Genomic DNA, 26610 nt, shown 5'->3' on the forward strand with positions numbered 1-26610 from the left:
ATCTCTTTCACCCTCTCATAGCCCCTGGAGCTCTAGACCTAGGACCCTACGAGAATGGGGGAGGTACAAGTCCCCACAGAACCTTCTCCTGTAAAGGATGCTCATTCACCCCTCCTCAGGGCCTCCCAGCAGGCCCGGGAGGCGGAGTCTGTAGTCAGTTTTGTGCCCAACCACTTGTGGCCAGACTATCTTCCCTCCCAAGGAAATCTCCTTAGCGTGAGTTACAGGAGACCCCTGCCTAGACAAGGGCCAGGTGGGATGACCTCTCTGGGGACTTTCTGCCTGGATCATCTTCCCATTTGGACCCTCTCAGCCTACTTTCTGGGTCTGGGGCAGGCAGTAGACAAGGGCATCCCAACTCTGGATAACCAACCCTCCACAGAAAACACCCCACTAAGCTGAGGGGTGGGCCCAGCAGGAAGGGAACAAGACCTGCCTCCTCCCAAATTCCACAACCCACCCCCCCTCACCCCTACCTACAACCTTGGGCCTGAGCAGGAAGCCCTAGCAATACATTCTGCTTCTGTCCCAAGAAGCACAGGGGTTTAAGTGTGGCCTCTGGGTCTTCCTCTCCCCTTCCCCACTCAGAAAGGTCTCACTTTCTGAGTCTTCTGGGAGAACCTGCTTCCCTGGGAGTGAAGGGGTAGGTGGGGACACACACAGGAGAGCAGCCAAAATCTAACATTCTTTCTGAGGTCAGTTTCTTCCTGAGTTGTCAAAAGAAAAAGAAAAACAGCAAATTCTACACATCTTACAAAAATAAGAGGCCTAAAATATTAAACAAGCTACATTTCTGGGATTTCCCCCCTCAAAAACAAATAACAACAAAAAACCCTTCTTTGGGTGGTTCTTTTTTTTTTTTTTTTTTTTTGCTTGACTCCCACAGACCTAAGGTTTCAGCTGGGTGATGGATACGGGGTGGGAGGGGACTTCCTACCCCTCCTCTTCAGCCCCTAAACCTCCAGATCTCCTGAAAGGGACACTGCAGACTTTGAATGTGAGGGACAGAAGGCAGGGAGAGGGACCAAGAGACAAGAGAGGCTGGAGAGCAAGGGATGGAGACAGAAGCACAGAGGGTGATAGATGGAGAGACAGGGGAGGGAGGAGCAAAAGAGAAACAGGGCCAGCGCCGGGGGGCCGGGGGCGGGGGGGAGGTATGGTCAGTGACAAAGCGACGGGGAAAGAAAACTACGCGAACGCAGAGAAAGGGGGAAGTGGAGGAGGGGGAGGGAGCCATTCAGAAAGCAAGGAGACAAAAGGATTGTGGCGAGAGAGCAGGAGTTCCTTCGGCCCCGGGCCGGCCGTCCGCGGGGCGGAGATGGCGAGCTTCCCGTCCACAATAAATAGGAAAAACCTGAGTACACAGCGCATACGGCATCTATCTGCCTAGCAGAAGCATCTTCCTTCCCACGAAACAAAAACATCCACAGAGAGAAGGCAGCCCCCTTCTCTCCCCCACCCCATATCCCTCACTCCGCGAACAGAGGGCCGGGGAGGGGGGCGGCGGCTCCCGCGGCCTCACGGAGCGCCTTCAGTGTCCGAAGCCGTACATTTTGTCCCACTCCACGAACGAGTCCAGCTCCTTGGGCGAGGCCCTAGGGCCCACCTTGGCCAGCGCCGCCTCCAAGTCCTTGTAGGAGAGGGGGCGCTGCAGCCCCGGGAGGCCCGCCCCGGCCGCCGCCTGCTGGCACAGCTGCCCCAACTCGCCCCCGGAGAAGCCCTGGGTGCCCTGCACCAGGGCCGCCAGCTCCCGCTCGCTCAGCGCGCAGCCCTGCTGGGCCAGCGCCCGCTGCAGGATCTGCCCGCGGGCCGGGCCGTCGGGCAGAGTCACGTAGAAGCGGAGAGCGAAGCGCCGGCGAGTCGCCTCGTCCAGGGCCGCGGGCCGCGAGGTGGTGCCCACGACCAGCACGCCGTCGGCTCCCGCGCCGCAGCCGCCGTCCAGACAGGCCAGGAGCGGCGCCTGCAGCGCGCCCGCGGCGCTCGTGCCGTCCTCCCGAGCTGACAGCAGCGCGTCCAGCTCGCTGATAAGGAGCACCGCGGGCGGGCGGCAGCGCGCAGCCGCGAAGGCGGCCTGGAGGAGGCGCGTGCCCTCGGCGGAGCCCGGCGCGGCCAGCGTGGCTCCGCGCAGGCGCAGCAGCGTGGCGCCCAGCTGCGTGGCGAGGCAGCGGCCCAGCAGCGCTTTGCCGGCGCCCCGCGGCCCAAAGAGCAGCACGGTCCGCGGCGGGCGCGGGCTGCCGGGGTAGGCGGGCGGCCTCAGCAGGGGCCACACCAGCTCCTCCTCCAGCGCCGCCTTGAGCGCGCCCTGGCCCGCTACGTCCGCCCACTGCACCGGCGGCCCGCAGTCCACCATCTTGCTGGTCACCAGCTCCAGGGCCCCCGGGTCCACACCTTTGGGAGGCTCCCCGGACGGCACCGCGAAGCCCCCGCGGGGAGCCGGCGCCGGGGATCGCTCCGGAAACTTCTCAAAGGGCTCGAGTTGCGGGCCGTAGACGGGGGAGCCCAGGACCTTGAGGGGAACGCCGCCACCGTACTTGCCTGATGCCTCCTCCGCCGCTCCCGGCGGCTTCGCCCGGAACCCGTTGCCCCGACACTCGCCGTTGTCCGCGGCGGGGTAGGAGGCGCCGTCGGCCGCCGGGGCCTTGGCGGGCTCGAAGGCGTACTTGCGGTAGCGGCCCTCGGCGCCTTCGTCGGCCGCCTTGCGCTTCAGCGACACTCCGGCCTCCGAGGCCCCCTGGAAGCCGTAGGAGGAGGGCGGTGGGCGGGACGGGGCGGGTGTGGGCAGGGGCGTGGGCGCCGCCAAGCCCGAGGTTAGGTAGGGGGCCGGGGGCGGGGCGGGCGGCGGCGGGAGGGTCCCATAGCCCGGCTGCGCGGCGTAGCCTCCCGCTGGGTAGTTGTACAGAGGCCCAGAGGGGCCATAGCCCGGCGGGGGCGGGGGCTGCAGGAGCGCGGCCGGGGGAGGCGGGGGTAGCGCGGCGCCGGTCTGCGTACAGTAACCGGGCGCCAGGTACCCCCCGCCGTAGCCCGCCGCGTACTCGGGCGCTGCCGACGGGCCCCCGCACGCGTTGCCGGCGTAGAGGGGTTCAGGTAGGTTACCGGCTAAAACCGGGGAACCCCCGAGGCCCCCGGAGCCGCCCCCAGTGCCCGACTTGGTTCCCGGGAGGCCCTCGTGGAGCGAGGCCAAGGGGTAGGGGGTCTCCGGCCCCGGCCAGGGCTCGGGGTCCCCCTTGGCGCCGTTGAGGAAGGCGGCGTCGCCGTAGCCGCCCAGGGTGGGGCGCTCGTAAGGCGAGTCCAGGACCCCCGAGTACTTCTCTGCGTAGCGCTTGAGGAGGTTGGAGGCAGTGAGGGCAGAGATGTCGTCGTGTGCCCAAGCATAGTGGCAGCGCTGGCGACCCCCGGGGGGCAACTCCAACTTGTGGGCCGGCGACGGGGTGGTGGAGGAGACGTCCAGGTGCTGCTCTGGCCACTGGTTGAGGGGCTGGGCGTGTTCCGGTGTCCAGTGCATCTTCGACAGAGCTTCAGGCAAGAGAGAGAAGAGTCTAGTGAGACCCTGCAGAGCCTCTGAGAGCCCGTCGACTGCCAGCCACAGGCCGACCTTCTTAAACCTTAGCTTGGGACAGGCTGGTTTTCCTGCATCCACCCACACCGTTCCACCCTCCCTAGGCCGTCTTCTGGCACCAAAAACACCATATTTGACTTGCTCCTCATGTCCCACAATTAAGTTATCTGAAAATACTTTCCGCAGATCCAAGATGGATCTGAAAATGACATGTTTGGCCCTAACTTCACCTTCTAGGTAACGACTATTGTTTTGTCCTGGCCCCTCTAGCCCTGCCCTCTAGGACACATGGTCCTTACTTTTAGACCTGTTGTAGTGAAGGGTCAGGCAATGGGTAGTCCCCCCTTCCCCCACCTCCAGCCCTGGGAATAGTCAAACCCAGGTGGGGCTCATTCAGTAACAGATATTTGCTGCACACCCACCATGTGCTGGGCACTACAGAGGCACTGGGGTTGTGTAAAGGCCCCTGGCCTAGCGGTGGCCCAGCAGTCTGATAGTCCTAAGTGCTCTGTTCACCTTAGCCTTCCCTGAGGCTCCAGGGGCTCCCTTTGGGCCTGAAGTGAGGGATGCCCGTGTCAGTGGCAGCACCATATCGGCCCTGGGAAACCCCAGAGGCTGACCCAGAAGCATTCACTTCCTTTCTACTTGGTTTCTTTTAGTCTCTACCTGATGAAGTTAGAGCACCTGGGTTCCAGACCCAATTCTGCCCATGACGACTGCGTGCAAAGAGCAGGTGCTGACACCGGCCTCGTTCACAGAATGTTACACCACAGTACAAAAACTTTGTTTAGAAAAGACATATATGTCTTCTAGAGAAGATGGGACAAAGTTAGTTCACAGCAGTGCGAAGTTAGTGCACATAATAGAAAGTGGGTCACAAATTTGTCTCGGAGCTTCCCAGGAACCAAATAACTCATCTTGCAAAGTAAAAAAAAAAAAAAAAAAACACTGTCATACTCAAAAGAAGCAAAAATGTTCCTGGCATTGAGATCATGGAACTTTTTTTCATGGACCTCAGGAAGCCGACCTGTGAGATGTAATAAAAGTGGCCTCTTCAGTGGCCGTGCTGTAAACACGGCAGAAGTGTTAACACAGCCGTTTTGTCCACTGTCCCTCAGCACCAGTCCAGGCGTGGGCCACACTGGTAAAAGGGATCCAAGGCCTGGGGAACAGCACTCGCCAGGCATATGGTTCCAACTGGGTGGCCTGATCCGAGGATAACATCTCAAAGACTAAATGGGCCCATGACATGCCAGAGAAGATTTTTGCTGATGATGATTTTTCAAACCTAAGCTTTTGATAAGACACGTTAACCTTACAGGTTCAATATTCTTTCTTCAACAAAATTTTATCGAGGGACTTCCCTGGTGGCACAGTGGTTAAGAATCTGCCTGCCAATGCAGGGGACACAGGTTCGAGCCCTGGTCCGGGAAGATCCCACATGCCACGGAGGAACTAAGCCTGCGCACCACAACTACTGAGCCTGCATGCCACAACTACTGAGCCTGCATGCCACAACTACTGGAGCCCGTGCGCCCTAGAGGCCATGCTCCGCAACAAGAGAAGCCACCGCAATGAGAAGCCCGCGCACTACAACGAAGAGTAGCCCCCACTCGCCGTAACTAGAGAAAGCCTGTGCGCAGCAACGAAGACCCAGTGCAGCCATAAATAAATAAATAAAATTAAAAAAAATTTTTTTACTGAGCACATACTAAGAGCTGTGCTGGGCATGGGGGCAGGTTGAAAGGTGAATATGATGGTTCAACCAGGTGGAGGAGACAGACAACATCCTTTATGAGGTGGGAAAAGAGAGGTGTGTGCCCAGAGCTCTAGGGCTCGGCGGGATGTGCCATGCCTGGTTGAGAAGGCCTCACCAGGGAGGAGTATCTTTGCTGGACCTTGAAGGGTGAGAGACCAAAACTGACCAGACCGGCTAGAGGGTTCCAGCCCCTTCAAAGATGCAGGGCACAGTGCGTTGAGAAAGCCGGGGCTGGAATAGTTCATATGCCCTCTTCCCTCCTTCAAGATGCCTTACTGCCACCTTCTGGAAAATCGTCATAATAAGTCTACAAATCTACCGCGTCTATGATGTGAACTGTGCCCCTTTAGAAGTAGGGCTCCTGTGCAGTGCACAACCTACATAACCTATACGCTGTAAGCCTAGAGGGAGCACCAAGAACTGTTGGGTCCCTGGAGCCTTGCAAGTGGGTATATATGGGGGGAGTGGTAGAAGAAGAGGCTGGAAGTAATCAGACCGCTTCTCAGGCTCTCCACAGTTGCCCTTACTTGCAGCAGCCTGACTGTATCACCTCTTATGGCTGTAACCTGATGTCACTGGGTGAGGACAGTCTTTGAAAATAAAACTATTTACTCTCATCCCCACTGCCCTAGGGAAGGCATGAGCCACGGATACTAAATCTTTAATAGAGGAGTTCTTAGATTTGTTTCGCCTCCATCCGAGAGGTGGTCCTGGCCACCAATGGCAAGAGAGCAGAGCAGAGACAGCAGAACTGAGGGTGAGGTCTGAGGGATGCAGATATGCCGCTCCTACGGAGGGGTCTCCGAAGAACAGAGGCTTTACCTATTGTCAAACGGGTAATGTCCTGGGATATCAGAAATCCCAAGTGGTTCTGCTTGCAGGGTCATATGTGGTAACATCAGAGTCATACAAATGCAGAAATTGTGTTATGACGTAGCCCCCCAAACCTGTTTTTTTTTTTAATTCACTATTATCTGTGAATATAGATAGGGAGCTTTGGCTCCTTAATATAGGGAAAAGAGATTTGAATGTGATGAGAGCACTTTCCCTGAACTTATTAAACTGGGCATGCTGGGGGAAAAGGGTGGCCCCTCCCAGAAGGACACACATAGACACAGCAAGGAAGGCTCTGGGTGTGGACTTGTTCACACACATCTCCCGCGCCCACTGCCAGATCCGCTGCCCCTCCTGTGGCTGTCCTGCAGTGTCCTCCCTGCCCCTCAGCCGGCTCCTGCCCTGGCCTGCAGCAGTCTTCACTCAGGTCCCCTCTCTCCAGACCGAGCAAGCACTCGGGCCCTGGTCCGCATCGAACCACTCCACCTCAGCCATTGTGGACTCCGGGAACCCACTACCTCTGGCCCTCCAAGCCTGTCCTCCCAGCTCCATACCCGTCTGTCTCATCTGCTCCGGGCTTAGCCCCTTGCAGGCTCTCCTAGCCCCTGCCCAAAGGGGCCCTTGTCCACCACAGCTCATCCCACCCACTTTGAGATTGTCTCTACCCTCAGTCCCCTCAGATACTGGCCTTCCGCTCCAGGCTGTTCTCTTCCGCTTTCGCCAGGGGCACGTCTCCCTCACCTCTGGCCTTCTATTTTCACCTTTATCTCCATCTGCATCCATTTTGCAGGCCAGGCGGCCTGAGGGTCCCTCCACCTCAACCCATGACCCCATCTGGCCCAGGCTGGGACCTTGCCCCATGAATGAACTATTCTTCCCCACTACCATGGCCTGGCTTCATCCCCACAGCAAGCTTAATTCTTTCCCATTTTCAGAAAGACTTCCTTTACCCTAAGTCCCCTACTAACTACCAGCCCATCTCTCTTGCCCTTCTCCTTCATTCTTCCCTCAAGCGTCACTCTCTGCCTGCAGTGATAGCAGGGTAGAGCACGCTGTGTCCCTGCCCTCACCCTCAGGCCAGTTACAGCCCTCTCCTCTCCCACGGGGAGGTGGGGCCTGCTAGTCAGGAGCTGGAGGGATCTCCCCTGGAGAGGGGCCCCACCTCCTTCCCAGGTTCATAGGGCACACTGCAGTCCCTGCATCAGCTGAGCTACACATGATGGAAGGCCTGGGGGACTGGGGGAACGTATGGGTTTTGAATCAGAGAGACCTGGGTTTGAATCCAGGTTCAAACACTCATGATGTGAGCCTGAGCACGCTGCCTAACCTCACTGAAGCTCAATTTCTCCACCTGTTAAAGGGCATGACATATGCCTTGCAGAATGGCCACGAGGATTTAAAAAGATAACGTAAGTACACAGTCCAGCGTCGGATATAAAGTAGAATGATAAATGGTACAATTAGGAACCTGAGCAGTGGCCCAACCTTGCTGAGTGAATCCGAACAAGTCACTTCCCCTTGGGGTTGGGGGAATGTGAAGAATGTTCCAGCTCTGATATGACAGACTGGTCCTTATGCCGTTTCCTCTGTGTCCCCACTGGGGGCAGAGCCAGCCCCTTCTCCGTGCTTTATGCACTGTCTTGTGTAGCCCTCACAACAGCCCAATGAGAAATACTATTGTCTTCATCCCCATTTGGCAGATGAAGAGACTGAGGTACAGAGAGGTTAATACATCCCTAAGGTCACACAGCTGTTACCCAGGGGAGCAGGATTCAGACCCCAGCAGTCTAACTACAGGGCCCAGGCCCTGACCTCTTGGCTGCACTATCTCCCTGGTCTAGCCCTTGGTACTCACGGCAAGAGAAGAGCCTGAGGCCATGACACAGCCTCCACCAAGGCTGTTTCCTTGGCCCTAAGGAAACGTGTTTCGGTGTTTGCCCGGGAATGTGGCTATGCTTCAAGTGCTGTATGCTCACCCTTCAAACCTGCAGTTGGAAGCATCTCCCCCTGGGGGATCCCAAGTTAACTGTGCCCCACACGCAGAAGAATATGTGCCCTCTCACTGCAAAACAGCCCGAGTAGAGCTGTCCCTTTCACCCGCAACCTTGCCATCTGAGAAGCACTCACACCCCTAGGCTGGGCAGACAGTTCCTTATTTGGGTGTGTGGGCTTCGCTGGGGGTGGCTGGGACTCTGTGGAGAAAAGGCCACTTTTTGAAACTGCGCCCTTTGGGGAGCAAAGGAGGTCAGGCTCCTGAAGCAACTCTTTCTCTGCAGACCCTGGGAGGCTGGAACTCCATTTGACTCCACACACACAGTGCAGTCCTTCAAACTCATAGGTGGTCAATAAATAGTAACAAAGAATTGCTGGATGGAGGGGGAGGAAAGAATTCTATAAAACCCTCCCGTCACTTGTAGGAAGTCTTCCAGGATCAAAGAGGGAAGTGATTGGGCCTTTACAAATGGCCAAGGCACTCAATGCACTGATTTCAGTCCTCGTGGGCCTCTCCGATCCCCGTGGACCAGGCCCAGGACACTCCGTGCATCAGGTCTGACACAGGCTGTGATAGTGTGATTTACGATACGGGTGGGCCCGAACGAACTTTTTGGCCAGCCCAATATTTAGTCTTCACCCTCTGTTCCTGACTCACAGCTCCCCAGACCCTTGGAATTTCCTAAGCATAAGAGTGACGGGAGCATCTTTCATTATAATATTTGCTCTCTTGTCCGAGTTCCTGAAACAGCTTCAGAGCAATAAAGATGAAATTGGTCTCCTGTGATTCCTAACATGTCCCTTTCAACCACACCTGAGTTTATGTTAATGAGGCGATTTGGGGAAAGCTCCTAGGAAACCTGAAGATGAAGCCTGCTTGCAAGGGGAAGCAGCCATGATTAGAGGGTTGGAACTTTCAGCGCCCCCCACCCCACCTTCCAGGGAAAGGAGAGGCGCTGGAGATTGAGCTCCATCGCCAGTGGCCAGCGGCTTAATCGCTGTTGGCTGTGTAAGAGGCCTCCACACAAACCCCAGAGGACGGGGTTGGGAGAGCTTCTGGGCTGGTGAACACGTGGAGGTGCTGGGAGGGTGGCTGCTGGGAAAGGGCAAGGGAGCGCCATGCATCTTCCCATATACCTGCCTTATGCGTCTCTTCCATCCCGCTGTTACTGACTTAAATCCTTTTATAATAAAGCAGTAATCTAGTAAGTAAACTGGTTTCTTGAGCTCCATGAGCAACTCTAGCATATTAATCGAACTGCAGGAGGGGGTCGTGGGAACCTCTGATTTACACCCCACACTGGTCAGAAGCACAGATAACAGCCCAGACTCGTGATTGGCATCTGAAGGGGGCAGTCTTGTAGGACTGGGCCCTTAACCCGTGGGAGCTGCCGCTACCTCCAGTAGATTGTGTCAGGATTGAGTTAAATATGGAGGACACCCAGCTGGTGTCCCAGAACTGGCTGGTGTGTGGAAAACCCACAGGTCTGGTGTTGGAAGTGAAGCAGTGTGAGAGAAAGGGGGACACACAGGAGGAGTGTTTCTCCCTCACACACGCCTCCACCCTCATTCTGACATCAAGAGGCAGCAGCCGCCCTGAGCTGTCCCTATGTGACCACGGGCAAGATGCCTAACCTCTCCAAGCCTCGCTTTCTTCCGCTGTCAAATGAGATGCTGTAGATGATGGACAGCAAACTTGCTCTCACTAGGAACCCTTTAAATGAGTTTTATACAGGCTGAGGTGGGAAGGGACCCCAACCATGCAGTGTCAACACCCGCCTCCGACTCCGTAAGGGGGCCCCTAACACGCCCTCCCCATCTCACAGAAGTTCTCTGGTTCAGAATTCCCTGACCCACAGGGCTGGGGGCGGGGCAGGAAGGAGGGGCAGCTGTGTGGTGTCTCCAGTCCTGGGTGGAGAAGGGCCCATGTCACCCTCCCGGGCCAGCTCCTCGGGCTCTATTATCTCAGCCTGGGACAAAGGGGCTGGAGTGGAGAATCCCATTGTTGGGCCTCATATGGAAATCTCATTAATCTATTCACCACGGCTCCCACAGGCCTTTTGTCCCAGGCTTTTTGTCTCTCGCTCACAACTGATGCCCCGGGGGTCTCTGGCTGCCTGGCAGAGCTTGAAGGGGACAGTTCCCCCATCCACTGGGCCCTGCCCCCTCATGCCAAAACCCAGTTACTGCAAGAGGGGAGGAGAGGGAGGGCACCCGGGAGCCTCTGGAGGACAGGACAGGTCACCTGCCTCAGGCCTTGCACCCACCATCTAGGAAGCTGTCCCCCCAGCGCAGCTGGACCCCCAGCACCCCGCCCTAGACACAGGGCCTAGCATGGGTCGGGCTCAGTAAGTGTTTAGGGGATGAACCAGAAGAGGCCAGAGAGGCAGCTACAAAACTCCGCGCCGCAAGGGCGGCAGCCCAATTTCTTCAGGTTCACAGTCTTGTTTCCGTCCAGCCAGCAAACACTTTCATATACCTTCAGAGTGCCAGCCACTGAGCAACAGCTGTCACAGGGGCAAAACCGGACCCAGCCCTTCCTTGCAACTCTACCGTCTCACAGGGAAGATGAGGTGAAAGTGGTTATGGCCATAGGAAAGAAAAGAAGAGAAAAGAAAGGAAAGGAAGAGGGATGGAGAGAAAGAAAAAGAAAGAAGGGAAGGAAGGGAAGGAAAGAATGAAAGAGCAAGAAAGAAAAGAAAAGAATGAACACTGGCAGTTGGGAGGCTGTGGAGCCTGTTTTCGGTGGGGAATCAGGGCGGCACCTAAAATGGGTCTCTGCGGACAGAAAGCACTGGGGTGTGTTCGCCACGGAGCTGAGCAGGGAGTGCCGGCACACCCGTGTCATCACTCACCACCCAACACCCCACCTAAGTAGATAGTATTTACAGATGATAAAACTGAGTCCCAGGGAGGAGGTCCTGCTTGCCCAAGGTCAGAAAGAGGGCCTCCTCCTGCTGGCCAGTGTTTTCGCACCTCCACAGGCTCCGGTAAGGCAAGGATACAAATGGGGGAGCAGACCCCGGAGGGGAGCAGGGGTCCACCCAGCAGATCTCAACACTCCCCTCCATGTCCCTAAACTCACTCCTTGGCTGGAAAAATGGTGGAGAACTGGAGCTGGGGAAGGGGGAAGGGAGAGCCATAGGGAGATGAGGAAGGGGTCACGTGCCAGGAGGTGGGAATGGTCGGAGCCAAAAGACACATGGGAAACGGCCCTGCTCAGTCCAGCCTACAGGGCTTTGCTCACCCAGGTCTACTCACTGGAAAGCTCTCCCTGTGCCAACTAGCTCGTTCCCATCTTTCAAGGCCCACGGCAGGTCCCTCCTCCTTCACGCATCCTCCTTGGCCACTCCAGTCCTAACTGACCCCTTGCCTTTCGGGGAGAGCTGGAGGAAGCCCCTCCTGGCAGTAAGAACACAGGCTGTTCTTCCTCTTGCGCCCGGATCCCGTCCCCTTTCGATGCCCAGGGACCGTGTTCCCTCAAGTCTCCCCTGTCCTGCATGACCAGCTTCCCCCTCTACTGGGTCATCCTCATCAGCCCACCAACGTGCTGCTCCTTCTCCCATCTTGGGGTCGTGGGAGCTCAAGAGGGTCTCTTGATCCCCTTCCAACTACATCCTATTGCACTCTGCTTGCTTTTTACCAAAATCAAAAACAAAACAAAAACAAGAAAGAGTTTAAAAGATGCCTATGCTACAAGTTCTGCTTCCTCCCCTCCCATTCTCTCTTGAACGCCCTCCATCCAGGCTTTCACACCCAGCGTTCCAGCTGTCTGCGTGCGCGTTGTTAAGTCTGACCGTCAGTCAGATGGCCAGTTCTCAGCTCAGCGGCATTGGACTCAGCCGGTCCCCCCTCCTTCCTGAAGCTTCTTCACTGGGCGCCCCGCCCCCTCTCCTCCTCCACCTCTTTCAGACCCTCCTTTCACCCCTCCCCTCCGAGGCTTGCTGAGCCCAGGGCTCAGTCCTTGGAGGCTTCTCTCCACATTAACTCCTTGGAGACCCCACCCAGGCTCACGGCCTTGACCATCGGCTGTGCACTGAGGATTCTCCAGCCTAGCTCCCCCCCATGCACACCCCACTGGCATAGTCAACCTTCTTCCTGACCCCTCCCCGCTTAAATGTCTAATGGACACAATTGACGTGTCCAAAAATCAAACTTCTGACTTTCTCACCCAGCCCCGACCTACCCACCACCCACTACTCCCACCCTGGGTCTTCCCCACCTCAGGAAACGGCAGCCTCATCCCTTCTAGGTGCTCAGGCCAGAAACCTTGGGGTCACTTCTAACTTCTCTCTTTCACACCTCAGACCAGCAAATCAGACTGTCCCCAGCTTCCAAATCTATCCAAACTGCAGCCACCTCTCACCACTCCGGCGACATCTCTTACCCAGAGGACGGCAGCGGCCTCCCATTCTCCCCTCCCCATGTCCACTCTTGTGCCCCACTCTCTAGTCGCAACGCAGTAGCCACAGGACCTTTGAAAACATGTCTGAGCATGTCATTCTTCTGCCCAGAAGCTTCCAGAGGCTCCCATCTCACTGGGAAGAAAAGCCAGAGTCCTCCTAGTAGCCGACCTCATCCCACCCATCTGCTTCCCCTCCCCTCCGGGCCTCCCCTCCCACCACTGTCCCCTGGCACCTCCCCTCCAGTCACACTGGCTTCCTCACTGCTCCCCGCACACTGGCTTTGCTCCCGCCTCAGAGGCCCTGGCCTTGCTGCACTCTGTGCCTGAAACACTCTTTCCCCAGGCCTCTGCACGGCTCACACCTTCACTCACTCCAGGCCTCTGCTCAACTGTCACCTCATCAGACCTGACCCCCCAACCTGATGTCCTCTGTAGCACTCATCATAATCTGACCTACTTGTGGCTTTATCTTCTTGTACCCATTGGAAAGTTACATGAAAGCAGGTACTTGGTTTTGTTCACTGTCTTATCCCAAGCACCTAGGACAGTACCTAGCGCACAGTAAGTTCTTAATAGACTCTGTAGAGTGGATGGATGGATGGATGGATGGATGAGCAAAGAGGCTTGAAAGTGCTTCTGCGTCCAAATAAAGAAAAAAACCCAGGTGACTAAATTTGAGCCCACGTGAGCTGTTGAGGGTGGCAAGAGGCAAAGCCAGGGAATTACTTCAGGAGTGGACGGGGAGGGATTGCCTGGAAGGGGAATCCGTGTCTGTGAACACCAGAGGAAATACCCAGCCCTGATCTGGCTGGAGCCGAAGGACACCCAGCCTCCCAGGGACCCCACCTGGCCTTCCTTTTTTTTTTTTTTTTCTTTTTCCCCAAAAAATTCTTCCTCCTCCTCTCTTCCCCCAGCCAGGCCTCTGGGAGAGGATAAAAGGGGCAATGGAATTCCCATCAAAGGCCACCGGACACATGGTAAAGAGATCAGGGCCCTTGGGATCCTGCTTCCTCAAGGTAGTAAGGCCTCCCCGCCAGTCTGGCTCCTCTCTGGGATGGGGGTGGCAGGGGGCGTGGGGTGTGCTCTGGCCCTGGACTCCTCATATGTCAAATGCCAAACAGCAGGAGGCCGGCCAAGCAGCCCCCATCTGGGCTGTGTGTGTGCACACGCGCTGGGGGGAGGGGAGAGTGCAGAAATCCCTGCTTGTGTCTGCGGTCAGGGCCACAGACAAGCTGTGACCATCTGTTGTCGTCTTGAGAGGCCAGGCCAGGGGCCGAGCACCCTTGAGGATAAACCTTCCCTTTCTCCCGGCCTTCTAGTGTTTGCAGAGAACTTGAATAATTACCATTCAGTTTCATCCTCACGACTTCCCTGATAGATAAAACATATTCTCCCCATTTTACAGAAGAGGAAATGGAGGCTCAGAGAAGGGGGAGTGATTCTCCCAAGGTCACAACAGCTAGTAAGAGGGGAAGCTGAGATTCTCAGCCCATGCTGCCAGCCCCTCCCTATCTCAGCCTTGGCCAAGGTGCCTGGGTGCCAAACACAGGGCCCCCTCAGGGCGAGGCTCTCAGGCACAGCTCCAGCCCAAGACTGCTCCCTATCCCCTCTTCCAGGAAGCCTTCTAGGACTGACACCCCCAAGGAAGTTCTAAGATGCTTCAAAGTCTAGCGCTCTATATAGCCACTCCTTTCCCACCCTGGGCTCTTGGTCTGTCCCTGGGTATTGGGCCCCCTCACTGGCCAGGGCCTCTTAAGGGCCGCTCGGTCACCCACCCGCACTGGGGCTGGGGTGCTCTGACAGACTGGAGAGGGGGCACTGCACGCTGCAAAGAACCCCGCCTAAGGTCACACAGGCAGGAAGGGATCTGCACCCAAGAGCCTGGCTTCCACCCCTGAACACAGCCCCTAACCCTGTGCTGCCCACATCGCAGCTGCTAGCCACAGGGAGCTACTTAAATTCATTAAAATGTACTAATTATTTAAAATTAAATCACTTATAATTACTTATTAATTATTTAAAAATAAAAAATGTCTTGTTAAAGTGAAATTCAACTAAAGGAATTTCCTCGACAGCACTAGCCACACTCCAAGCTCTCACTGGCCACACGCGGTAGTGGCACCTGCGTGGTCAGCGCAGACGCAGAGCACCCCCATCACTGCAGGAAGTTCCATGGGAACTGTGCTGCTCTCATCCCAGCCAGGACTTGCTTCTGCAGCCGGGGTGCTTCCCACTACAGCTGGAGCCTCCGCTGCTTTCTCTTGAACTTGAACGGAGTCTCACTTCTTAGGGTCTCCAGGTAAGACATCCCTAGGACTCGGATTCCGTTCCTCAGGACTCCAGCTTCCCCAGGAGCCGGGGAGGGAGGGCAGATGAGCTGAACCCACCACCCCGCCAGCCCAACCTGTCCCGCCTGCCACCAGCAGAGGAGGGGCAGGCTGAAGAGGAGAGGACAGTAGGACAGGGCAGTTTGTCATCTGGCCCTCCAGGCTCTGCCTCCTTCCCTCCCCCATCAGCTGCTTAACACCCATCCCCCCTCGCCTACCATCCTCATCCTCATTAAATCCCATGGACAGATGGGGGCCGGCAGGGAAAAACGTGATCACTGTGAAAGCACTCTTCAGTGCAACAGAGTCTGGGGGTCACAGCTGTGTCCCCTGAGGTCTGGCCAGTCCTTCATGCCCGCCCTTGTGTCAGCAGTGAGAGAAGGGGGGGTACTTAGGAATCTTAGGGGGAGATTTAGGAATCTGTAGATGCTGGATTATTCTAGCAGACACAACCCCAGTTAAAAATGCAGTCAGTCATGTGGTCACTCATCCATCCAGCGCACACTGAATAAGTCCCACCACGTCAAGAGGTAATAAGAGGATGTAAAGATGGACAGGTGGGCTCCCTAACCAGCTTGACCAGGTAGGGACGTGGCTTATTCTGGACTTAATCCTCGTTGCAGGCTAGATGAAGATCCTTTGTCTCTGCCCAGTGGTCTGAGCAGGATGGACAGCCCCCCCCAAACTCCCCCCAAACAGGCGCACAGCACGTGTGTGCGCTCGCGCGTGCGCGCGCGCGCACACACACACACACTCTCCCAGCTGCCGCCATGAACTCCCTCCCATGGTCTTTCTAGCCAATCACAGCACTGAAGGGTAAGTCCCACTGCCCAGCGGCCCCCAGGGAGTGTATTAGCACATTTGAACCACTCAACCTGCAATGACAAAGCCTGGGGCCTTGGGAGGAGACACAGCAGGAGGGGAGGGGGGCCTGTGGGGAGCTGTCCTCCCTCCTCTCCCGGGGGAAAGCTCAGGACTAAATTAAGCATTCTGGGGCACAGAGGAATTTGGGGGCCCCAGCTCCAGCAGTGAATAAGCGATCCACAAAATCCCAATTTACACACTCACTGATCAAACGGCCCATCTACTCCCCTAGGAACTTGGGCACGGCTCCTGGGCTTTCCCCTCTCTTGCAGAAGGTCCTGGGGTGCCAGACCCAGGACAGGGCAGCCAATGCTTTATCTGAAGACTCAGTCCCACCCCCAATCCCCATGAGGCACATCCACCCCCAGGGCTTGGGGACCTGCCTGTACCCACTGCGATCTGGCTGACTGTGGTGGGACTCACCAGGTCTGCCCTCTATGCATGACAGCTCTTTTTCCCTCCTGTGCTGCCCCGGGGCTGCCGGGGCTGCCTTCAGCCTCATCAGAGCTGCTAATCACTTTTCCAGCTCTGAAGCCCTACTCTCCTGCCCACTCCCTTCTTTCCGACAGCCCCTCCATGTTTTCTCTTGACCCTCATCCTGGTGGCTGTAGCTGCTGGGAGATGCTCTAAGCCCTCTCCTTCCAGCCACACAATCTCACCCCTTCCGCAGGCTGGGAAGATATCCAGAAACACAGGGCAAGGAATACGGGTTTCCTATCCCCAATTCATCTATCTCCCTGGAGACAGCAGGTAGAGAGAACTGGCCTACTTATCACCCTTCCCCCTTCCCCCAAAGAAAACTCAATTTGTCTCCACCTACCTCGATTTTGTTTGCTTTATTTAGGCTGCCTGAAATTTCAGGAACAGAAAACCATTCTGGTTAACAGGCATCCTCTTGTAAGCTACCTACAGCTCTGGGAGGTTCTGGGCTATCAACCACTCGGCCCTCAATGAAGGTTAGCAAAGCGATTGGCTTCTCTCCATGCCTGCTTGAGAGTGGCCCTACTGGGCAAGTAGAATTTTCATCAAGGCCAAGTAAAGTGAGTCTTCGGGGCTGGTAACTGCGTTAAGGGCAGCACAGCCCACCCTACTACGCCCTCTTCTCACTACCTGAGCTGTGTTGGAGCAGGTTAGTGGGGGCTTTAACTGCTGGGCCCTGGGACAGGACACAAAGGGAGGGAGGGCTCACCCTATGTCCATGCTTTCCGGAGGACTTGGTGGGTCAGGCTGCTATCTCCCAGAGGCCATTGCCTCCTGGACCCGGAGCTCGATCTCCATGACGTCACTGAGTGCCCCCAACAGACTGCTAGGAGGGGTTTATAGTGCGAGCCCACTGGACAGCAGGACACACTCCTTCCCTTCTTCCTCCTTTCCTCACCTTCACTGGCTGCTCCCAGGGACCCTCAAATGCGGCCTGGACTCACTGGTGACTTCAGTTAGGCAGGTGTCTGAAGACTGCCATTGGGGCTGGGGGTCTCTGAGCCCACCCTGGCAAGCCCAGGGGTCCTTCTGGAGGTCACAGTCCCACCTCCTTCCTAGGGCTCAGATGATGCATGGAGTGGGTCAGCCTCTGAGATGTGGGGCAAGTGTCTCAACCTCTCTGTTTCCTCCGGTGTGAAATGGGGGAACCAGCATGTCCCAGCGTGCCCCCACGCTGGCATGAGGGCAGTGAAGGAAGGGTGGTACTCTCAAGAGTGGCTGGAGGGAGCCAGGGGATGGGGCAAGACACCAGGCCTGGCTCTGACTTGGCTCCCAAGAGGGCTGGCCAAGCACTTCAGCCTGAAAAAGGCGGGGTCAGGGAGACACTCTGGCACAGAAGGATCCAATGCGCTTGAGAGACCCCTAGGAGAGAAGGGCCGTTTCCAAGCTGGGCCCCAGAATGGAGCCATCACCCTGCAGTGTAAGGCCCCTGTCCTGCCCCTCTCGACTGCTGGCTGGGACTGTGGGGGGAACCGAGTCCCAGACCACGGCTTCCCTGGATGTCCTGCCTGAACCCTGGCCCTGCTGCCCTGTGTCCTAGAGCACCTCTCACCCACTCCTCCTCTGCCAATAGAAGGAGCCCCAGTGCCCTGCCCCCTCTCTGCCCTCTGTCCGACTTAGAAAATGCCCAGATAATGTCACATGCCCCTTCAGGTCCCTCTTGGGAACACGCGCCGTGCCAGACCCAACTTCCTCCCGAGCCACACTTTTCCTGTCCCTGGGAATCTTGGGGCGCACTCAGCTTCTCAACAGAGTGGGGACAGCAGCGGGCACTGGCGGAGGAGGCTGTGGTCACGGCGGTTACTGGCCAGCTCCGGCAGCCCTGCTCCCCGGGGCTGGGTGAACCCTCCTAGTGCCTGTCTCCTCGTGGATCTGCGTCTGGGGCCCTTCGTCCCTTGGGACTTGGCCCTGCATGGCTGTGGGAGGGGGAGGAGGTCAGGGCTCTTGACCAGTGCTCACTCGTAGGCCCCTTGTGCAATCTAGTAAACCTTGCGGCCTGTTCTCAAAAGTATTTGTCAGTGTATGAGATAAAAATACACAAGAGAAAACAAAGGTGTAACTATATATCGTGACAGATGTTAGCTAGACTTATTGCGGTGACCATTTCATGCTATATACAAAAATCAAATCATTGTGTTGTACACCTGAAACTAATGTTATATGTCAATGATACCTCGGTTAAGAAACAAATAACACATGGGACTACTTTGTCAATTATACCTTAATAAACCTCGGCAGGGGGTAGAATTTTTTAAATATTCAATACACGGGGCTACAAAGGGAATTAATGACATTGGAATACAACTCTATTCGTGAGCTCCTCCGGGATCACGGATCACGGGTGTTTAGCCCAAGAGACAAAGGCCCCCTCTCAGACCCCACCCCCTTCCCCCCAGCCAAGCTTAGGATCCAAGGTTGACTTGAGTCAGTTTGGGTGGCATGTGACCTCCGAAAGGCTTAAGCATTAAAGTCTGTGTGATCCTATGTTCCCGGGCCCCAAATATACCCCCCTCCCCGTGCATAGGGGTGTGTGAGAGACACCCCGCACAGGGCCAGAGCAGAGCAGAGGTAAGGGAGCAGGCCCAGGCAGCCTACGCAGGCTTCCCCAGCGGCTGCCTGCCTCTGCCCCCTCCTACTCCCTTCCCAGCCCTGGGGGAGCCGAGCTGAGTAACTCCAGCTATGCAGCCTGGCCGGTCTACCTGGGCGTGAGTGGGCAGGGCTGTCCTCCAGGGGGTGGCCCCCTCCACCTGCGGGGCCACAGGAACAGAAAGAGAAATGGGGGGGGATGGTGCTAGGCGAAAACCAAACAACAACCACAGCAACTCCTGTCTGCTCTGGTCTGGGTCCCCAGCACACGTGCCAAGCACTGCTGTAAGCACGTGAGCGCATGTAATCCTCACAATAACCCCAGGAAGGAAGTACGACTGTTACTCCCATGCTACAGAGGAGGAAACTGAGGCATAGTTAACTCGTCGAAGTCACCAAGCTAGGACATGGTGCTGGGTGGCAGCTCTGTGCAGGCCCTCGGCTCTCCCCCACCCCATCCTTGAATGAGACGAATCTGCCATGAAAGATTTCTGCCTTAATGTTAGCTGTCTGAGAACATGTAGGTTGTCTCTGGAAGTGATAAGCTCCCCATCAGTAGAGGCATTCAACACAAGAGGCTGCCTACAGGGTGGGGCACTCTTGGGCAAGTTGATGGGCTCTTCCTCTCCTCTCTGCAATTTTTCTGGGTCATCCCCACTTACATGTCTAATAGGCACTGCAAACCCAACAAGTCTAAAAGCTGAACTCCTGACCAACCCCACCCCGATGAGGCAGCTCCATCTTTCCCAATAAGGGGCTCAAACCCCAAACCTCTGACCCGAGAGGGCTACAGTATGGAAGATGGTGACAGGAGGATGGGCATCGCACACAGAACACAGGATACCTGGAAAAGGAGCCCCTTCCTAGAGGGGTGAGCGTCTGGCCACCAATGACCTCTGTCTCTCTGAGGAGCTGGGTGGGAGGGGCGATCCCCCCTGGTGGCCAAAGTCCCCCTGGCGCCCCTCTGCCCCAACAGAAACCTCCAGGTAGATTGGGTAGATGTGGAAGAACATGAGGCAGCGGGAGGTGTCTTTTTGCAGTATAACCCGAATCTCGCCAGTTTTCTTTCCCCACTGGTCTGGAAAGAAGAAAAACCACCCCAGACTCTCAAGCATCCAAGGGCCCAACAGGCCAGACAGCAGCAGGTGGACGTTCCCAGTTTCCTAATTCCCACTGTCAACGGGATGGAGCTGCCCCATCGGGGTGGGGTGGGCCGGAGCTCGGTATTTAGACTTGTTGGGTTTGCAGTGCCTATTAGACATGTAAGTGGGGATGACCCAGAAAAATTGCAGAGAGGAGAGGAAGAGCCCGAATTAGGGCCTCTGTCACCTATGAACAGCCTCCCTCGGGAAAAAGAAGTCTCCTCGGGGCTCTGCTGAAGATGCAAGGCCCTGCTGTGAAGGGAGTGGTCTTTTCCCAAGTCTCTCCTCTCCATCCCATCCTGGGTCCTGTCTACCGCTCCCCAGCTCAAGCACCTTCGGAGGCTCCCTCCTACGCAGGGAAAACGAGGAGAGTGGTTCTGAAAGCTCAGCCTGTCCTTTGGCCTATCCGCTGGTCCTTGACTGTCTTGTAAGCTCCTGGAAAGGGGGAGCACATCAGAAATAATGCTTGTTGGATGAAAGCCTGTCCGGATAAAGTATCTGGGCCTGGCTCAGGGCCCTGCTGAGTGTGAGGTGAGTGTAGCAGTGCTTCACGTGGGTACCTGCAGCAAAGCAAACAGCGCCAGGGCTAAGGACGGGATCTGCTCCTTCCAGGCCACACGGGAAGCCGAGGGTTGTTATGGAAGATCCGAGGCAGGAAAGCCCCACTCAGGGGCTGGTATGTAGGTGCCTGGGGAGTGTGTGGGGAGTCTCAGGGGCCCAGGAATCCCGGCCCAGGACCTGGCACGGTGCCAGCACCCAGCAGGTGTTCTACCCAGGTTTGTTAGAATAAAATGCAGCCTCTTTGCCACATCTTCCCATCCATCCCTGATTGATTGATTCCAGCACTGAGCAGGGGATCAGGTGGCTTGAATCTGCCAGGCGGTGAGGGGAGGCAGGGGGGAGGCAGCTTCCACCTCCCGGATTCCAGAGGTAGCCAAGCTGGCTCCCCTCTCACCTACCTCCTGAGCCCCCGCTCCTGCCCTGACTCTACTTCGGAGAGAGCTTCAAAGATGGCCTGGGCAAACCCTGCCCTGGGCCAGAACTTTCACACTCATGTCCCCTTTTTCTCCTTGCTCCTGCGCTGGGAGTTGGTTCTCTGCAGTGGGTACTGAATCACCACGTGGGTCACCAGAGGTAGGCATGTACTTCAGAGACAAAGGACACACTATGTGAAACCAACACCTCTATCACCTACGAACTCACTCACTAGTGTTCTTACCCCCATTTTGCAGATGAAGACATAGAGACACAAACAGAGTATGTGACTTGTCCAGGGCAATTAGACCTGATTAGTGGCAGGGTCACTGCAGCCCAGGGCTTGGCCCCTCGGGTGGGGGGCATGATTGGTCATCATAAATTTGGGATTAGGGCCTACGGAGGTTGGTCCGAGGCCACTGCCTAATGCTACCATTCACTGAGGACACCCCACCCCTCCACCAGTCCCCAAGGTGAATTGCAAAGGCTGACTGTCCACGCCTCCTTACCAAAGGAAAAGAGAGCCAGGCACCTGGATGCCTCCCACTGCAATCCCTTCTCCATTTTCCTGCTGGCCCAAGTAGGAAAATGTCAACATCAACAGCAATCACAGACGTCCCAACTCACGATGGTTTGACTTACAACTCTTTGACTTCACAGTGGTGCGATATGCGTTCAGTAGAAAGCGTACTTTGAATTGTGAATGTTGATCTTTTCCCAGGCTAGCGATCAATATGCAGTACGATCCTCTCTCGTGACGCTGGGCAGTGGCAGTGAGCCGCAGCTCCCGCCGGCTAGCCATGCCATCACGAGGTAAACAACTGATACGAGACAACCATTTTGCGCCCATTAAACCACTGTGTTGTTCACTTTCGGTACAGTCTTCAATAACTTACATGAGATACTGAACACTTTACTATAAAGTACGCTTTGTGTTTGATGATTTTGCCCAACTGTAAGCTCACGGAAGTTTTCCGGTCACCTGTAAGGTAGGCTAGGTTAAGCTATGATGTTCAGTAGGCTAGGTGCATTAAATGTGTTTTTGACTTACAATAATTTTAACTTACGATGGTTTTATGGGGACATAACCCCATCGTAAGTCAAGGAGGATCTGTATAGCCCTGAGCTCTGTCCCCTGCGTTTCTGACCAGGCCCTCACAGGCCCACAGTCCTTCAAGACTGGGACTCAGGGCTTCCGGCCCCTGCCTCATTTAATCCTCACGACAATGTTTATGAGGAGGGCACCATGATTAGTCCCACTTCTCAGATGAGATATAGAATATTTAATAAGCACTATGTACGTAAATATTAGTCTATGATTCATCAAGTCGCTTACGAGAGTGCTCAGAGGAGAGCTAGACTCTCTTGCCACGCATCCTTGCTCCTGGGGATGAGTGGGTCCTACAACAAAACAACCCCTGGACCTCCTCTCTCCAGGTGACACAATCAGAGGTGACTAGCCCATACCCGACCCAGGCAGTGTAAACCTTTCCCGCTCAGAGGCTGGCCCAGCAGCTCCATCCGATGCCCCTGGTCTCTTGGCTCATCCTGTCCACCTTCCATGGAGACAGCACCACGTGGAGGGCAGGAGTGCTGGGCTGCAGGCCCCACTCTGCTCTCAGCACGTCAGGGGGGTCTGGATTGGGAGGAGGGTTTCCTGATGTAGGGTTCCCATGGGTGTCACGGGGTCCAAGGACCCTCTAAAGCAGAAGGCAAAGTCTAGTATCGAGTGATGGAAGTGCATTTTTCTGGGGATGGCTTTTGAGGGGTCTGTAAATCAAAAAAAGTTATGCACCCAGGACTGGGTCATCTGGAAGACCCTCCCATTCCTAGTATTCTTGGGCTACATGCATTGAAACATAAACCGCACCCCTCATCCTTCAAGGCCGACCTCAGCACTCAAGCCACTCTGGAAAACTCTAAGATTTCTTGCTTCTTTGACTGCGGCATAAGGCTTGGGACCCACGTAGCCTTGTAGGGCCTCTCCTGCTTTGCTCTTCCTCACTAGCCTGCCAGCTCCAAGAAGGGAGCAGGGCCAGCCCAGGGCTGAGATGGCAGAAGGCATCGGTATACCCCATGGTCGGCCTAGTGGGGCTTACCCCAGCCCACAGCCTCTGTCCCCGGGAAGGCAGAGGCTCTCGGGGTTGTGGACCCCAGGTGTACCCGGCCTCAGGTCCACCTCTCTCCACAGCAGCCCTGGAACCTCACTGAGCCATGCTCCCGCAAAGAACCTGGTTTTCATTAAATCGGGTAGAGGAGTCATTAGCCGCCAGCCAAGTCAAGAAGCAGCAGACTTCTGCTAGAAGGCATGGGGAGAGCAAGGGAGACCAGCCTGTCCCCTGCGATCCCTGGCTGACAGAGGTGGGGGGAGGGGGAGGCGGGAAGGCTGGGCTCCTAAGGGTCCAGCAGCTGCAGCAGGAGGAGCTGGGGGTGGAGAGTGGGGGCAGTCTTGGCCCAGATAATAAGCAATTGTTAATGTGATCCATATGGATCCTGACTGGTCTCTCTGTTTAACAGGATGATAATGGCAGGGAAAGAATGCTGGTCTGTGGGGAAAGGAAGGGGCAAAGTCCTCCCCGGACTTGGGGATGGGGGAGGGTCAGCAAATGAGGAGGAGGAAGAGAGCCACCCAGGGGTCTCCCCCCACCCAGGAGCACAGAGTTATTTGCCTGCAAGTGTTCAGATGCCATGCTTTGCAGGCTGCCCTTACAAAACCCCTTTTATTCAGCCCACAAATATTTATGGAGCACCCACAAGGTGCCAGGCATCCCCAGTGGGGACGGGGCGCGGGGAAGTATATGCTCCACCCTGTCCTCCAGGAGGAAAAGCCTAGCGTGGACTCAGCCTCAGAGGCTGACAGGAGGCACAGGTGCAGGGTTAGGAGAACATGTAGGGAGGAGCAAGTGACAAGAGCTGCGGGCTCTGGAGACCGTATATGGAGGACGTGTGGCATCCGAGTTGGGCCTTGAAGAATGAGGAGGTTGTGGAGAGACAGGGACAATGGGAAAGCATTTGGCTGAGGGGACAGCCAGAGCGAAGGCAGAGAGGCGTGAAATTGCGTGGAGAGAGTCTGAGGTCTCAGCAATAAAGCTGCAGCCCAGGCAGGGGAGGGGAGGGGAGGGGCGGGGATTCTTGCTCCATAAAAAGCTGTGGCCATGGATGACCAGGAGGAAGGCAGGAAAGGGCTCTGAGAACAGCACACTCGGGCCTGGTCCCTCTCCTGCCCCGCTCCAGTCGGCGCAATGGGATTGTCCACTCATGGGATCCCCAGCCCAGCCCAGCCCACCCTCACACCACAGCCCGAGAATCCCGCAGGCCCTCGGAAAGCCAAACTCATCCCTGGGTCTCTCAGCCCTCCTCTTCTTCTCCTGAGGAGACGGGGGGCCCCCTGAAAAGTGGGGGTTATTGGGCCTCCCCCGGAGCAGCTCCACTGCCCCACAGAACTAATTCCCTTTGGCGCAAGAGGGCTTTCCCCCGAGAAGATATTACAGGGAGGGCACGAGGGTCGCTCCTTACAGGGGCGGCTGCTGAGGACACCAGTGGAATCAAGTGGAAATAAATGAAATGGCGTTAAATACGGGAGACGGGGATTTACGAGGCCTGTCACCCGGTGGAGCGAAGCTGGCCGGCAGGCCCCGCCCCTTTCTCGCCCACCCCAGTTAAGTCCCGTCCCGCCCCCTGCCCCGCCGCTCCCGCGGCCGCCGGGTACCGGCGTGCGGCTGGGTCCCCGCGGCGCTCAGCCACGAGCCGCGCAGCGCGTCCGTCCTCCGGGGTCACAGCGCAGCGGAGGACGGCGCTTGCTCCCGGCTAGGAGCTCCGGGATGGGGAATCTGAGGAACCCCAGCCCGGCCGCTTCCAGGACGATGCACAGGGGTTCAGGTTGGACTCTGGGGCTCCCACCCAGAGCCTCTGGGGCTCCCCTGTGCAGGGTCAGAGTTCTTTGGACCACTGCATCACCTGGCCCACTCCAGCGACTCCACAGGGAAGGCTCTGGGCCCCGAGAACCGAGAAGTTCTCCCGCCCCGCGGAAGCCCAGAGTGGGCTTCGAAACGGATACCCATTCCTCGCTGCCTGGCCGACGGCTGGAGTCCGCTCAGCCGCGGCAGCCCGCACGGACGACAACACAAACATTCTTCCGTCCTCTATTCTCCTCCAAATTAGGTATCCATGGAGACAGGGCCTGGCAGCCTGACAGCCCCACGGCCTAATCCTGATTTAGTGACCGTCCCTTTAACAGCCCACCCACCCGTCCACCCACCGCTGCGCTCTGGACTCCTGGCTGCCTGTGGACGCAGACTCCAGGCCACTTACACTCGCCCCCGCGTAGACCCCTTCCCAGGCCTCCTCCGCCCAGGGGCCGAGAAGGGGGCGTACATTTGCTGAGCACCTACTGTGTGCCCAACCCTAGCGGAGGACCCTCTATCGAGCGGGTTCCTTAGCAAGGGAATCTCTGTGTAGACAGACCAAGAGAGGGCTCTTGGAGCGGGGAAGTTTAAAGAGCTCTCGGGAGAGAGGGCCGGGAGCTCAGAGGGTCACCCTCGCAGCCTGTAGCGCACGGGTGAAGGTAAGTTGCTTCCTGCAACACCCCGACTCTGAGATGGGGGCTATGCTCTCCCGGGCCAGAAGAGAAGAAAGGCAGGGGTTGGGCGTGAGGGACGCAGGACCCGCAGGGCCCGAAGTGGCCTCAGTCTCCTGTCACTGCCCCGTCACGATGCTGGGGAATCTCCGGGCCTGGAACCCAGTCCCCACCCCCCTCCCTCACACACAGGGGCCGCTGGACAAAGACCTGACGGAGTGGGAGGGGCCTCGGGCCGGCCCTCGGGCTCCGGACACTGGATCCTTCTGGGACCCGAACCCGCAAATTCTGGTTCCCCACCCCCAATCCCGCAGGCTACCCCCAGAGCCTGCTGCTCGCTATTGCTGCAGCCTCCGCACCAAAGGGGGCGGCGAAGAGGGTGCCCGTCGGCTGCGGAGAAGAGAGCCCCTTCTCTGCCCGCCCCCTCCCCCCGGGAAGTGACCCTCGGCTCCCACGCACCCGCTGGGGTCTCTCGCTGGCCTTGCCCTTCGACCCCCGCCTCGCTGAACCCCGCGCCCCGCAGCCCCCGCCCTCTCCGGCCCTCGTACTGCCCCGCGCCCGCGGACAAAGCTCCGGACACCCCGACCGAACGAACGGTCACCACCCCCTGACCCCGGCCCGCCCGCGCGCTCCCGTGCCTGCCCCCGCCGGGCCCGCGGCCCCGTACCTCGGCATCCCGGCCGGGTCCTAGGTGAGTGTGCGCGGCCTGGGGGGGCGTCCGGCCCCGGGGCTGGGGCGCGGCCCGGGGGCGACAGGCCGGGGCTGGGGGGCAGCGGCGCTCACCATCCTGGAGCCGCTACTGCTGCGGCTGCTGCGGCCGCCGCGGGCGGGAGCGGGACTGGGCAGTGGGGGTGGCCGGACAAGGGGCCGTCCCGGCTCCCCCCGCAGGCAGGACCCCCACCCCCACCCCCGCCTCCCCTCGCCCGCCCCCAGCGCCCTCCCTCGCAGGCCTTTGCTCCCCTCCCCTTTCCCTGCTCCTCCCCTCCCCTCGTGCCCCTCCCTTCCCCCCAACTCCCGCCCCTTCCCCGGCCCTCTCCACCCCGGCTGCTTCCCCGCCCTCCCCTCCTCGCCCCCGCCCCGCCCCCACCTCCCCTGGGCTCGCCCGGCCCCTCCT

At 57.4% G+C, this 26610-nt stretch overlaps 1 protein-coding gene across 1 annotated transcript; it reads right to left on the reverse strand.

Annotated features, from left to right (window-relative positions):
* Positions 1–1531: 1531 nt before the first annotated feature.
* FIGNL2 (fidgetin like 2) lies at positions 1532–25779 on the reverse strand (the record flags this gene model as incomplete). Its single annotated transcript, XM_082666934.1, has 2 exons — positions 25687–25779; positions 1532–3513 (listed from the first exon to the last, which is right to left on the reverse strand). Exon 2 carries the CDS (start codon positions 3500–3502, stop codon positions 1532–1534), a length of 1971 nt encoding a protein of 656 aa, XP_082523060.1. The 5' UTR covers positions 3503–3513; positions 25687–25779.
* Between the last annotated feature and the right edge of the window lie 831 nt (positions 25780–26610).

The sequence above is a fragment of the Grampus griseus genome (genome assembly GCF_964374135.1).
Source record: "Grampus griseus genome assembly, chromosome: 11".
Taxonomy (NCBI): domain Eukaryota; kingdom Metazoa; phylum Chordata; class Mammalia; order Artiodactyla; family Delphinidae; genus Grampus; species Grampus griseus.